This window comes from Psammomys obesus, unplaced genomic scaffold (genome assembly GCF_907164565.1).
Source record: "Psammomys obesus unplaced genomic scaffold, mPsaObe1.curated_primary_1811, whole genome shotgun sequence".
NCBI classification, from domain to species: Eukaryota; Metazoa; Chordata; class Mammalia; order Rodentia; family Muridae; genus Psammomys; species Psammomys obesus.
In genome coordinates this window covers 41,117,402-41,132,492 of record NW_026593286.1, presented here as the reverse complement: position 1 = coordinate 41,132,492, position 15,091 = coordinate 41,117,402, and the positions used below count along the sequence as shown (strand labels likewise).

At 45.2% G+C, this 15,091-nt stretch overlaps 1 protein-coding gene across 2 annotated transcripts in view; it reads right to left on the bottom strand.

Annotated features, from left to right (window-relative positions):
* Stat1 (signal transducer and activator of transcription 1) overlaps positions 1 to 8,577 on the bottom strand; it is a 42,967-nt gene extending 34,390 nt beyond the window's left edge. The window contains exons 1-5 of one of the 2 annotated variants that reach the window (XM_055616419.1): positions 8,422 to 8,577; positions 8,035 to 8,147; positions 5,056 to 5,186; positions 4,471 to 4,615; positions 1,420 to 1,518 (exon numbers count right to left, since the gene is read on the bottom strand). In XM_055616419.1, coding sequence (XP_055472394.1) covers positions 1,420 to 1,518; positions 4,471 to 4,615; positions 5,056 to 5,183 — 372 coding nt within the window. In that variant the 5' untranslated portion in view covers positions 5,184 to 5,186; positions 8,035 to 8,147; positions 8,422 to 8,577. The remainder of the gene's footprint in view (positions 1 to 1,419; positions 1,519 to 4,470; positions 4,616 to 5,055; positions 5,187 to 8,034; positions 8,148 to 8,421) is intronic. The other variant, XM_055616418.1, reaches the window with a different exon arrangement.
* Between the last annotated feature and the right edge of the window lie 6,514 nt (positions 8,578 to 15,091).

The following is a 15,091-nucleotide window of genomic DNA, read 5'->3' as shown; positions in this document are numbered from 1 at the left end:
CAGCAGCAGCAGCCCTCTGCTGTGCCTGGGGCAGGAAACAGCAGCAACAGCAGCAGCAGCAGCAGCAGCAGCAGCAGCAGCCTTCTGCTGTGTCTGGGGCAGGAAACAGCATCCACAGCAGCCCTCTGATGCACCTGGGGCAGGCAAACAGCGCCATTCAACAGAAGTGGCACCAAAAGTTCTTGGGAGCTTTTCTCTATAGAAGTAAAGTGAAGTCATGCAAAGCAAAGCACTCTCTGTGGGCTCCTATTTATACCTTCTCAGAGTTCACACCAGGATGTTTTCCAGCTGCAAAACCCATGCACCCTGCACAAGGCACTTTCCAGTTGCCAAGGATCACTTGCCCTCTCAGGAGGCTGCTATCAGGTATGGACAAAGTATTTCCACATCCCACACTTGGGACTACAACAAAAACATATCCACACAACACAGCCAAAATTTTCACCATGCACGTGGGATGGCGCAAAAGCTCATGAAGGCAGGGAGAAAGGCCTTTGCCAGCATTACGTTTGTTCTCTATCTTTCCCCATTGTGACACAGTGTACATCATTATCTGTAGAGAAATGCCCAAGGCAGAGGTTGTGTTGTGTCCTTTACGGTCTCCTCCCAATGCTCGAGTGGTTGGGCTAGAAGAACTCACATCGCAATGGCTTCAAAGCCACCTGCCCACCTTGTTGCTCTCACCACTAACGTCTCAAGAAAGGAGTAAAAAAAATGTCCCTTCAACTGCAAACACTTTGCTGAACCCAGTTTCCAGGAAGGCCTACATGGTGACTAGCAAAATCATGACCCCAAACATTATACTACAACCCTGACTCATCTACTGTTTGATGTCCTGAACATACAACGAGTGTCTTAATCCTGTGCAAAATGAAGCTTTTATTTTCCTATTAATTTTTTTAATCCTCCCGTGTCTGCTGCGTCCGGTAAACATCCTGTTCCTGCCTTTCTCTGACTTCTTTCCCAGAAGACAGCATTATCATTCTCCAAATGACTCCAGTCACAACTGTAGCATCCTCCTCGTTTATTCGGTCCCAAAACATAGCTTGAATCTGTGTGTTTTCCCTACCTCCATATTGAGTATACCTGCCATGGCCCCTCGTTTGCAAGGCTACCAGAACTCAAAGCTTTGCACGCTTCCACTCCTGTGAGAGAAGCCCCCTGACCCTGACCTAAAAAAACAGGCACTGCCCAGTCTTCTCATGGCCTCCTCAGCACTTGCAGCACCATCTGCAAGCACCTCACTAGGAATTAACTCCATTAGAAAACAACCTTTCTTAAAGTGTTCCAGAAAACTTCTGTTTCCTGAGGCTGTAAGATCAGAGTTGAATTCATCGGTGTTTAAGAGAGACTCTCCGTAGCACCTGTGAAATAAGCAACACATTTCTACTCTGTTAGTGTTCACTTAGAATGAAGTACCTGATTAAATCTTTGTGCATTTTCCAAAATCTTCCTCTCTTCCTTCAGACAGTTACAGATTATCATGGACATCTGTACAGGATCTTCTTGGAAGTTATCCTAGACACAGGTGTGTAGGATAAAAAATAAATTTCAGAATAATTGAATTAGAATATTGGAATTCATAATGAATAGAATATGAGGATCACCAAAATTCTGCCAACAGTGAAAGGTTTCCGAATGTGCAGAACTACAAGTAAATGAAAAGTCAACTACAACCACAAGGAGTCTGAGGTGGATTTCTGGGTGTGCTGTGTCACTCGACTCCACTGCAGCCTCGGTTATGAGTGCTCAACCATGGGGACCACGCACAGCACCTTTGTCTGGACAGCGCAATGACACAGGGGCCTGGAGCAGAGCTCTGTGTGTGGGTGACTGCAGGGTTTGAGTCCACATGCAAAGTCTCTGCCCTCATAGTAACATAATGGCTTACTTGCGGGAAACAGCCTCTGATATTTCCTCCTGTCACTTTAAACCTGATTCTGTAGAGATCAGTACTGGCTCAGGACCCCAAGACTAAGTTCCTGACAAGGAGAAGATGTATTTGCCACACAAGAACAAAGGGCAGGGGATAAGAGACACAGACAGGAGATAAAGGATGAGGGAGAAGGGAGAGGAAACAAGGGAGATGGGGGTAGGTGAATTTGTTTCAGAGAATGAAAAAGGATTGCCTCTGCATAAAGAGGCCACACACATGGCCCATAGGCAAATGGCAGTTTACAAACATAAAGGAGGAAACCCGTGTTAGGATGAGGTGTTTAATTTTAATTGGGCATGTTAATTAGATTAGCCAAAGGAGGCTTTTTTTAAAAAACGAATTTATTTTTATTTTCTGTGCATTTCTGTTGTTTTGCTTGCATGTATGTGTGTGTGATAGTGATGGATCAGATAGTTGTGAGATGCCATGGGGTGCTGGGAATTGAACTCTGGTCTTCTGGAAGTGCAGCTGGTGCTCTTAACCACTGAGCCACCTCTCCAGCCTCCCCAAAAGGGACTTTTGATTGCTGGACATCAATGTTTTGATAGCTGGACCTTGGTGGTCAGCCTCAAGAGGAGGAAGTGACCAAATAAGGGAATGGACCTTGGTGGCCAACTTTAGGAATGCAATCAAAGTGTTTTTAGCAAGGCAGAGGGAATGGGGGAGAAGGGCAAGGCCTGACAGAGCCACATTCTCTAGTGGCCTAGTGGCCTGTCAGTATCATATTAATAGATCTTTGAATTTTATCATATTAGACTCCATTAACTAGTGTGCACATCTGATTTCATCTTTAATAAACTATAGAATTACAAGTATATCAAAGAATTGTTTTAAAATAAATTTCTTTTTATTTATTACCAATAGATGCCTGATTTATATTTTATATAAATATATAAACTATTTTATATACCTATATGCCTAAAGTTGTGGAAAAACTTCTTGGGTAAAAAGAGATTATGAGTAGAAAGTCTGCAAAATCCTGGTTTAAGAAAATCTTTTCTTTTCCCTGAGAAAGCTTATTTTTTGTTGACTAACCTTGACATAAGGTATTTGTTGTAGTGGTCTGGTTGTTTTTTGTTTGTTAGTTTTTGAGATGTAGTTCTAACCATCCTGGAACTAACAGAGATTTGCCTTCCTCTGCCTCCTGAGTACTGGGATTACAGGCATGCAACATCATGCCCTGAGACAAATTATTTACTACAAAATACTCCTTTCATAAATCAGGACCAAAATTACTTTAACTTACAAAATTTGAGCAATTTGATTTAAAAAGAAAATATTTTCACGTGTGGATCACAAGGGTTGGAGGATACCATTAAGTGTAAAATCCAGAGCTTTAGGTAGGCTAAGCATGCATTCTGACCACTAAGTCATACCCACACCTGTGCATAACTGCTTTAGTTCTCCCTTTCCTGAATATCTTGAAGATGATTATCTTCTGTTAGGATGCAACAATGCAATGTAAATGATGTAAGAACTATTCATGATAGTCCTCAACGAATTCCTCAACACAGGAACTGAAGTACAACTATACTTTAATCCAGAACAAAGATATTCATCTCAGTGTTTCTGTTTCCTCTGAATGTTGTTTTGCAAAGTACTGGCAATCATATTCTTGATAACAAGTTACCACCAAGCAGCCCGAATAAGAGCAAAGTTTTATAAACTTAATCTGATTTTTCCTTCTCACTGATTTAAAGTAATAGAATGTTCAAAAAGAACACAAAATAAAAGGCTTCCAATTTCCTAGGCTGAAATGTTTGGTTGTGTTGCATAAAACCTTTCATTTCTATTAAAACAAGAAAGTTTTGTAATAGAGAATAAATAGGACAGCCAGGCTGAAGGTGTGCTGAGAGATCATGTGAAGATTCTGAATTCTAGATCTTTCTTTTGCTTTCTCTTCCAGTGGAAGACAAGTCTGCCAGAAGAAAGGCTAAGTAAGTCTAGTCCAAGTTCCTCACACACTTACGACTAAGCCTTGGATGATCCAAACTTTCCTGAAAATACCTCACCTGGACCCACAAAGGCCTAGGACCTAATTGATCATAGAATATCTTAAAGTTTAACGTGTTACCATAGCTCACCACCCTAAAAATTAAGCCCCCTTTCTTTGGTCTAAATGTTAACGATTTTTAGCAAAACAAAGTTTTTACAGCATTATACTTAAACCTGAAAACTCTTCTTTATTTATAAAATGCGTTGATATTGATTTATTTAATGCTTTATAAATCTTAGCCACATAAAGGATTTATTTGGGGGCTGGAGAGATGGCTGTTCTTCCAAAGGTCCTGAGTTCAATTCCCAGCAACCTCACGTGGCTCATAACCATGTATAGTGAGATCTGGTACCCTCTTCTGGTATGTAAGCACACATGCAGGCAGAACACTGTAATACATAAATAAAGCTTATTTGTGTTTATGAAACTTCTCTGAATGCCAATGAGTGTGTACTCAGTAGCAGTTGCCAAATAAAAATAAGAAAAGATTTTGTGTAGGCATCGAGACGTTTCAAGTGAAACACACGCCAGTCCGTACCTGAAGATTACGCTTGCTCTTCCTTATGTTGTGCTGCAACAAAAAATTATTCTCCAGGGAAAAGCGGCTGTACTGATCATCCAGCTGAGAGAGGAGGTCATGGAAGCGAATGGTGGCAAATGAGACGTCACAGGCTGCGTGCTCCCTAGGAGACCAGGATTTTACATCTCATTCTATAGACAACTTACGACACACAAAAGAAACATTGCTTTCCTCACTGACATTACCAGATGATTACATGTGACTTAGGTTTATTTTTCTTTTTAAGTTGACATTGTTTTACTGGCAATTTGTGTAGTATTTCTATCACACACAACCAGCATGAAAAACTATAAAAAGCATCAGAGATTATACACAAGAAAGTATTCATGGTATTTATCTCCAGAAAGAAAAAAAATTAGCAGAGGCTTGAGTTTCCTATGTCAAATCCGTTGAGAATGCTTAAAATTTTGGCCAGTAGCAAACAATATGCTTAAAGATAGAATAGAAAGTTCTTAATGACTAATGAAACTGGTTCTGTGGCCACTTGTGAGATTCACACTTTTGTAAACAGCTCCACATGACTAACCAATGTGCTCTGCTTACCAGTCTTGCTTCTCTAGCCACTGGGCCAGGTACTGTCTGATCTCCATGGGAAAGCTGTCATCATACAGCTGGTGGACTTGCTCCAGGAACTTGGAGTCCAGCTGCTGAAGCTCGTACCACTGAGACATCCCCTGCAGAAAGAAAACACATGTGAACGGACACCTACAGCTACAGGCAAAGCCTCTGGCTCAGTACTTCTCAGCCTTCCTCATGCTGCGACCCTTTAATACAGTTCCTCATGCTGTAGTGACCTCAACCATTACACTATTTTTGTTGCTACATCATATCTGTAATTTTTTAACTGTTATGAATCAAGATGTAAATATTTTTGAAGATAGACGTTTGCCAAAGGGGTCACGACCCTCAGAACTGCTGCTCTATCCTGTTGGTCTCTGAAAAATTTGCCTGAATGGTATCCATACCCAATATTTGTTTATTGAGTTTTGTAATCATGTTTTTTTCTTCTGCAGAAAACATGTCCTCCGGTCTTTACTCAAATGTCAGGGCAGTGTACTCTGGCTATCCTATTTCAATGGTAACCATCTCTGCGGTGGAAAACACTACCTTTTCCCTTGATATATTTTTCTTCACAGCATTTATCACCAGACTCATCACATATTTTGTAATTTATTATATCTCTTGTAATTTATTATATTTATTTTCTCTGAAGAAAAGAGAGGGAACAATGTCGGGTACAAATTAAGAATCCAATAAATATTACTTAAAAGTGAATTTATACTTTTTATCAAACAAGTAGAAAACATAATTGGAATTAAGATAATTCACAAGCACTTCCAAAAACCTTTTCTACAAACTACTATACATTTTAAAAGTGACATTTTATGGTTATTACACTTTATTTATTCTGTGTGTATACACACATGAGCGGAGGTCCAAGGACAACCTACAGGCGCTGGCTCTCGCCTTTCCGCCTTCCCGTGTAAGTCTTGGAAACCTCAAGTCCTCTGGCTTGGCAGCAAGACCTTTTACCACCAAACCATCTCTCCTGTTTAAGTTGACATTTTATATTTATGATTTGTAAGGTAAAATATTTTTCTTAAACACATTTTAAAAGAAATAAATTTTCTCTGGCGCCTACAACAAACAACAGATCTGGCATAAAGAAGAAGTCTTAAATCTCAGAAATGATTTGTTGTTGAGGGTTTTTTTTGTTTTTGTTTTTGTTTTTGTATATGTGCCGACACGTGCATGTAGAGGTCAAAGTTGATATCAGGCTATCAGCCTCAATCCTTTCCCTCGTTCATTTTTTCTGAGACAGGAATTCTACCTGCTTTGGTCAGACTAGCTCACCAGGAAGTCCTGGGTCCCTGACACTGAAGTCACACATGCATGTCACTACACCTTGCTATTTTTTTTTTTAATGCCGGTGTTGGTGATCCAAAACTTGGGTCCTCACGCTTGCACAGCAAGAACTATGAGCAGCAAGCCTTCTCTGCAAGCCCCCAATAATGTTGTTTCTTTTTTTTTTTTTTAAAGAAATAAAAACAAACAGCCAGGCCTGTTTGAGTGCATCTGAAATCACATCACATGGGAAAGCTGAGGGAAGAAGGTCGTGAGTTCAAGGCTAGCCTGAGCTGCATACTGAGCACAAGCCTAGCCTACAAGGTTACATGGTGAGTCACTGGCTCAGAAAAAGAAATATTCAGCATTGCCAAATGCCATTTGAAAGAATAAAGTAACACTCATCCATAAGTTCAGATACCCGTGAAGTCAGTTTTTATATTGTAATCCTAAAGGTTAAGATTACAGCAATTCCTAACTGAAGGAAGTCTTAAGATGTATTGGAAACCAGTTTCTTGTGACGATCACGTAGCAGGACCTGTGCACAACAGCACATTCAGAGCAGTATTCCTGCCAGGCGTCTGGGGAAGAGTGTCTATTTTCAGGTAGCATATGGGAGTGTATGGATATACCTGCTTTCAGACACTCGTGTGCAGGAACGAAGCCATGTCTGCTGCACAAATGTCCCTCCAAGAGACGGCTACAAAGCTAGCTACCACTTCAAACACCATTTTAAAAGATTCCAGTCTACCACTGTGGGATGTCTGTGTAGCAATTTGACTTTTTACATCTGGTTTATTTGCTGTAATGTGCAAGTCTGTGGCTCTCTCCTCCCCATTAGAGACACACCTAAAGCAAATGTGATGTTCCCTCAGGCCATGGCACCCATGTAAGCCATGAGCCAGGGGCTCAACTTCCTCTGACTTCTCGGTACACGGCTGCGTGTGCTACAGCATTAACAGATTCACCCAACAAACGCAGAACCAAGCTCAGTCTCTAAAACCTGAGACTGGCAAGGCCATCCGCGCAACCTGGCTCAAACTGAGTTTGGGGTTGATTCCTTTCTGGTCTCCGTGCCTCCATCAAACATCCTGTCCTCCTCAGTCTAGGCCGGGCCTCAAACTGGACCACACTGCTTCCAACCATCAGTTCTATAGAGATGTCTCTTCTTCCTAATGCTGTCTGTCACACCCACCTCTAGCTGCCTTCAGCATGTGCCCTGCTGCACTTTGCACAGCTACTGGAGGTCAGTGCTGACCTTCCCTGTGAGGCTTGTGGCTGTCTCCCAGGGTGCTTTGTAAGCATCAGAGGCTCAGAGGGGATACGTTTTGCTATGAACGTGCTGTGGACCCTGAATAATGCCAGGCATTGGGTCTAAACCAAGTGTTACTGAGCACGGAACAGTTTGTTCAACTGAATGGAACCCATGACGATGCAACAAGTTTGAGCCCAGCACTCTCACTGAGCAATCAGGACTCAAGTCTTTTCTGCCAGATAAAAACAACTTTCATCCATCTGTACACCTACCCCAGAATTCTTAGGTAGGGTTCTGGAATTCCTTTTAAATAATCATTATTCCACTAGTGGTTCTGCCGCAACTAAGTAAGTTCCAGGAAACCAGGAAGGGCTGATACATAACTGAGATTCCAAATGCATTCGGTTTCCTCGAACACTTACTGGGCTATCTCCGGGCACAGGCCGGGGTTCAACACAAGCTGCCACCACAGTCAGCAAGTTAGGTGCCAGCTGCACGCGCGGCGAGGCGGAGGAGGCTCAGGGGGATGACAAGACTGTAAAAAGAAGAAACAGTTACAGTGGTTGACAGGGGCCAGCGGATGAGGAGAGCAAGGGTTAAGCGGGAAGATGCACCGCCTTCCGGGTAGAACTTTCTATTGCACAAGTCACCCTTGCAGTGACAACGCCGGGGGTAGGAGCGTCAAGCACCGCCGTGACCTGGGCAGGAGGTCACGCACGGATCCTCTCTGCGGGACGGCAGGTCACCTGCGGGCAGCAGCCCCCAGACCCGAGCGGGGGGCCCACTCCCACCCGCACCCGCACCCGCACCGGCGCTCACTCGCTGCACGCAGGCGCCGACGTCCGGGCAGCGCTCCCTGCGCGGCTCCGCTGCGTCCCAAGGCGGTCTGAGGGGCGCGGTCCGCGAAGTCCCCCGGGCGCCTCGACCGACTCCGCGCTGGAGAAACGAAAGCGCCGAGCAGGAGAAAAGGCGCAGGGCGCCCCGCCCCTTCCGCCTCCGCCAATCAGCGGCGGGCCCGGCCGGCTGTTCCGCCGGCGCGCCGCCTCCCCCCGGAGCCGCCGTGCCCGCGCTCGGCCTTCCTGGCGCGCTCCCCCTCTTCCGCGTGAGAGCTGGGGCTCCGCTGCGCCGTGCGGCCCGCGGCCCGGGGGTGCTGTTTACAGGTTTGGAGAACAACGAAAGGAAGCTGTGAGCTCGCAGAGGCTCGGTCTTGGGAGCCTGCATTAACCAGCCCCATCACCGAGAGCTCAGAACTGGGGGGCAGCGCTTAACCTTCGTGGTACTAAAGTCAGAGGGCGTCAGCTTAATTGACCTGTTTAAAAACACTGAGCACAGCGTACTTAATCTTAACTGAGCAGTTAACAGAACTTGATCGTGCAGAGGACAGGGGTTGGATTTGCAGTGACTTCAGTGCCAGGGGATCTGGTGCCCTCTTCTGACCTCCACAGGCACCAAGCGTGCACGAAGTGCACATACAAGCACAACAGTCACATCAATTAAAATGAGTAATTCGAAGAAGTTTAAGAAAAACAAAGCTTTAGACACAGTTGACTCGTCCATTTCTGGAATGCTTGTCCTGCTTAGTCATGATAACAGGACCTCCTTGCTGCTTCCTGTCCGGACTTCTTTGTGCCCCCCCCCCCCCCCCCCCCCCCCCCCCCCCCCCTTTTTTGTCCCCCCCCCCCCCCCCCATTGCCAAACCACCTATAACGTTGTGTCAGGACCATACCTACCGTTACAACCAAACCAAACCAAAACCAAATCAATGTACAGGGACCATATCTACCCTGTGCCATCGTGCCCCTTCTACCTGCCTCCCCTGTAGCTTCCACACGCAGATGTATATCGACCCACAGCTTTCCTGCTGTGCTTGGTTATCTACTGACTGCAAACCAATTAGACTCCGAACGCAAGACAACAGCGCTCTCCTCTTTCTGTTCTTAGACTGGAAATGATGCCGAGTCACAGAGTTGTCCTTACTGAGCCTTCTCCCTGGGGCCTACACTCGGTCCTCAAGCCTCAGCGGATCTTGCTCCTGTTTCCTGGGTTTGCTTCTCTCTCCCTCTGCCACCACGGCATCTTCTCGCCCATGCCTGTGGTGGCGTCCCAATGACTGCCTTGCTTCGGCTCGTTGCTCCCATTTAATTCATTCTCCATGCGCTCCTTCTGATGATTTTTTTTATCTATTTGCAAAACTGATCATGTCATGCCAGTCTAAAAATTTCATAATACCTTTCCTTGCTTGCTCTTAAGACGATTCAAATTTCTTAATATGTTATATAAAGCCATGTTCCCCTATCACTTTCTCTAATCTCAACTTCTGCCGCCCTTTTCATTGCTTGCTACAGCATTTTTTGTTCTTTGTATAAGGCAAACTCTTTCCCCAAACCCAGTCTTCTCACCAGTAGTGTTCTCATTGGAAAGTCCCCTGAGCCAACATCTGTGTTCTCAAATTCTTTGATGGGTAACTAACTCATCTTAAAATCCCAGGTCAGCCAGGTGGTGGCGGTGCGCACTTTAATCCCAGATCCCAGGAGGCAGAGGCCAACTGATCTCTGTGGGTTTGAGGCCAACCTGGTCTACACAGTGAGTTCCAGAACAGCCGAGGCTACACAAAGAAACTGTCTGGAAAACAAACAAACAAACAAACATCTCCTACCAAATGTCACTCTCTACATAGGTATCACAGAAGCACAACTGAGTCTTCTTGAAATGTACACCTGTCGAAGCAATTGGTTCCTTCAAGTAGATAGAATTTGAAACAATCCTTTAATTGCACAGCAACTTCAGGTAAGAGGATCTGAATAATTTCCGAGGGATGCGCATATATGCATGTATACCATAGCCTTTATTCCTTCTCCATGTAGATATAGTCTAGTTTCTTGTCACACATGCACCCCTCACAAAGCCAGCACAGAGCTGACTCCTAGTTGAGATCTTCTGCAAATGTCCCTGCTTTTCTTCCTGTCTGCCCTCTTGTTGTCCAACTACCCGATTAAATTTCTCTATATTTTGCCTTCACCCCTCCAGGTTTTCATGGTTTTTTGAAGTGTCCAAGTCTTATTATCTCTAAGAGTTACAGTTTCCAGAGGGAGATTACTTTCTTCTTTTGTAGGTACTGCTGTGTAAGACATCAGCGACTGAACTGTTCAGGGGAAAGCCCATAAGGTCTCAACCCCACTGAAAGAACCACAGGCAGCAGAGGAAAGCTGGGAGCAGGGATGGGAGGGATTGGAGAGAAGAAAGAGAGAAATGCTGTAATTATATCATATTCTCAAGTCTTAAAAAATAAAACATGTAAGCAAAACAATCAAACAAAAAATAACCACTCCAAAACCAAAACAGAAACCTAGAAGAAACTTCTAAATATATACTATCATACAATATTCAACTTGGGAAGCTGAATCTTTGTAACAACTATAGCAAATATGCAAAAGATAACTTGTCTTGGGTACACTGAGAGTAGAACATTTGTGTGTGCTCTGACTCAGGCTTGTGACTTCTTCCAGCAAAGGGGTGGAAACGTCCTGATGTCTGGGAACTGTCATGCTCTTTGGTATCGGTTTGCTCTTGTTTGTTTCATCCCTGTGCCAGGAAAGCTGTGCCTATAGCCTGATCTAGGAAAGAGAGCCGTGGAACCCTCTAGAGCCTGCGACCTGGAGACCTGTCCCACACTGGCTTTCACTGCATACCTCTGAGCCTCCCCACCCTTCTGAAACAGCTGCTTTACAGATGAGAAAATGATCATTCTACAGAATCTTCACAGGTCACAGTGTTGCTGGGCATTTTGCCAATGGTGTCAATTTAAAACTATAAATGCAAAGACTTGCATTGTGTTTGAAAGAATAGGTCAAGGCATGGTAAGAGTCCCTGTCATCACTGGAAATCAACCGGAAGCTTCAGGTGAGAAGAAAGTTATGCTTTCCTATGCCTGAACTGGTGTGGGACAGAAGAAAGTCATTGTGATATGAAATCTAAGGAACCACATTGTGCACTGGAGTGACTCAGGCACATGATGTTACACGGGAAAGACTCTTAGGAAGCATTCTAAAGCTCTCACTTTGGGAACATTTATTTTTCCTTGTGCGTGGGGGGAGGGGAACCAAGCTATTCCTACTCCTTGTTCTCCCCTTCTCATATTCTACAACCATCCACTTATATTAGTTATACCTATATTATTGCACAAAGCATTGATAGTAACTTAAAACAATTATTTACAATATCTAGAAATAGAAACACACAGATAGTGATGCCAGCAATCAAGGCAAATGGATAGATAACTATCATTTTCACAATCCTAGCCGAGCAGGAAGGATTTCTGCTCCACTGCTCTGAGCAGTGCCATGGTCTTCTCTGTTATCCATACCTCTCTAGAATGTGACTCTGTACTTCCTTAGCAGATGGAGGGAACTCTTTCCTCCACCTTTGAATCTGGGCTGGCTTGTGACTTGCTTTGAACAATATTAGGCAACAGATCTGGCATTGTAGCAGTTGGAGGCTAGTATTATACCACCTCAGAGTCCTGCCATGTCTGGAGAGGTCAGGGCTAGCCTTTTGAGAAATGATGACACGTGAGAAAGCCCAGGCAAAATGTAACAGGCTTCATCCAGGTGAGCAGACCTGTTTCCCACCATTGCTAGTCTCTGCAGCAATGGTAAATGGCTGCTTTGTTGCACTGAGTTGGGAAATAAGTCATGTTTGTTGTACACATCCTATATACCAGGTCACTGTTACAGATCTGGGGGGGGGGGAGCAAGTGGAACAGGCTCATTTGCCTTTCCCACAGCGTCCCCCACCCCACCCTGCAGCATATCTTCAAGGAACGCCTTCTATGTGTGCTGAAGACACCTTCATCAAAAACCTGCTAGGTTTGGGGTCCTTCTTCACAGCCTTAATCTGTTAAAAAATGGCAGCTGAATATCCAACAAATAAATTTATAGTGAGATGTTCACAGACCTCCCCTTGCCTCTCAGCTGACAGGTTCTAACTTGGCGGCACCTTCCTGTCAGTAGAATTGCTATAATCAGAATTTCTTGGAATTTCTAAAAATGCCTGCCAATGCTTTCTCCCCCTCCTTGCCGACTGTAAGTCTTGCTACTGTGCAGAGCCAGGAAAGCTCTTTTTGTTTATCTGGAACACAATGGAAATGTACAGTTTTTAAATTTGTTTGAGTCCTTTGGTTTTAGATTTTGTATAACTCCTTATCTTGGTGTGTGTTTTCTTCACCTAACAGCAACTCTATTGGAGCAATGTACCATGCAAGCTTGTTAAAATGCAAAGTGCATGTAATGTTTCAGACTTGCTGTATGCACATATTTTTCTTCCCAGTACACCTTTTGGAGAATGGCCACCTAAAGCCAAACTACATTCTTTTCATTAACTACAAGTGGTACATCATGCAAAATGCTGCTGAAAATTATAATGCTGAGGGCAGAGAGATAGCTCACTGGTGAAGAGCATGTTCTGCCTTTAGGGAGGGCTGGGTTGAGTGCCCAGCATCCCACATCAGGCAAGGGTTATAATATAGAGGATCCAGTCAGATTGTTAAAACTATTACAATATTCTTGGTTTTACAGGTAATCTATCATAAGGAAATGAATAGATTATGTGTGAAAGATGTGTGCTGGAGAATACTGTTACCAAAGCTCCATTTGTATCAGTGAAACGTCTTCTAGCTGACAAACTAAAGCATAATTCAAATGACAGAATCTCACCGTTTTCCTGACAGACTAATTCAATTACATTGGAAAACATCCAATTAACAGCTAAATTAAAAAAAAAAAGAATAAAAGGCAGTCTGTAATGTAAGAATCCTGCAAATGTTAAATAAACAAAACCCAGTGAAGGTACTCTGTGGTGTTAAAGTTAGGGTGGTGGATGGCGCGCACATACATTTTTGAACAGCACCCTGGCCAGCCGCGCCTGAAGGGCCCGGCGTGCGGCGCGGACCGTGCTGGCCGCTAGGGGCGCTGCGGCCGCGCGCTGCCGGCGGCCGAGGGAGGGAGGCAGCTGCTGGGAAGAGCCGCACCACGTGCTTTCGCGGAAACCAGCCGGCACCGAGAAGCAGCTGCTTTGAGAGGAAAGCGAAAAGCGAAAGCGCCCGCCGGCCGGCAGCGCGCAGGCGCGGGCGCGGGGCTTTCCCACAGCCTGCCCGCCCGCGCAGTGCGCAAGCTCGGGCCGTGTGGGAACTCGGAAGGCTCCGGCCCGCGCGGGGAAGCCTGAGCTCGGTTGCTGGTCTGGAGGCGTGAAGGGAGTGGAGCCCGGGTGGGGAGGGGGGTCCTCGGTGCGTCGCCCTCCTCCTCGTGACCCTCCCTCCCACGCTTGCACACGGGCTACTTCAGATCCTCAGCCGGCACCGTCGGCCTTAAGCCCTGATGGGGTGTGGGCGCCTCGTTTTGGAAGAGGCGCCAGGGGTACACCCTTTCCCGGTGTTCAGGCCCCCGCCACTCAGGGTGATCATCACAGAGGTACGGGAGGTGAACAGAGGAGACCTGCTTAGTCACTGGGACATATCTGACTTTGGCTGACAAAGAAAAAAAGTTTGGGCCCTGCTGCCATTTTTATGACCTAACTGAATCTGGGAGGCGGAGGGATTGAGGTTCTGTAGCTTTCCTCAACTACTGAAGACCTTCTTAAGGTGAACCTGACGCCAGTCTAGGTAGTGTGTGGAAGGACCTGCCCAGCTGGTCACTCGGGTCTCTGCGGAGAGGACCCCACACGGAAACCCGACTTCCACATCCCAACACGCACCGTATACATAAGGACCAGTTGTATAGAATGCAGAGCCCGGGGCAAAATGAAAATGTGGGACTAAGTGCGAAACCTACGAAGGATTTTGAGGCAGCAGTCGGGCAGGAAGTCAAGAGCAGAGTCCTAAATGTCCTGTGCTGTAGAACCATTCCACACAGAGGAATTGTGGGCGTGGAGTGCTCGTTTCAAAAGAATCCTTATTAGATGTTTGAACAAAAACAGATATAATGAAACAAGTTTTATTCCATCGCCTCCTATATTTTAAAATTCTGTTGGCTTTCTACATTTCCAGTAGAATCCAGAGCCTTTAGCTTTCCCCGCAGAGGGTCCTCCATGATTTGGTCTCACCTGCCTTTCTCTTTTTATCTCACTCTGTCTATGCTGCAGGCTTCACCATTAGCTTCCCTTGGGTTCCTGAAATAGCCCAAGTTTTTACCTGCTGGTATTTGGGATGCTGGCTAATGGGCTGAGTTCATGGACGGGTATCCGGCCGTGTTTTAGTGACTCTTAGCTGAGTCACTTCCCGGGAGAGGCCTTCACTCACTTCTTCCAATGGGTATTTTAGGACCTCAACACTTATTAAATCTGCCCCTCTGTATTATTGTCAGCGTTCATTTATCCCCACCAGGACACAGTAGTCTCAGGAGACACTTTTGCAATGCTACAGCTTTGCTAGACCACATTTTATGAAATAAACCTACAGCCCCAACGTGTCTCTGCAAATGATCACCC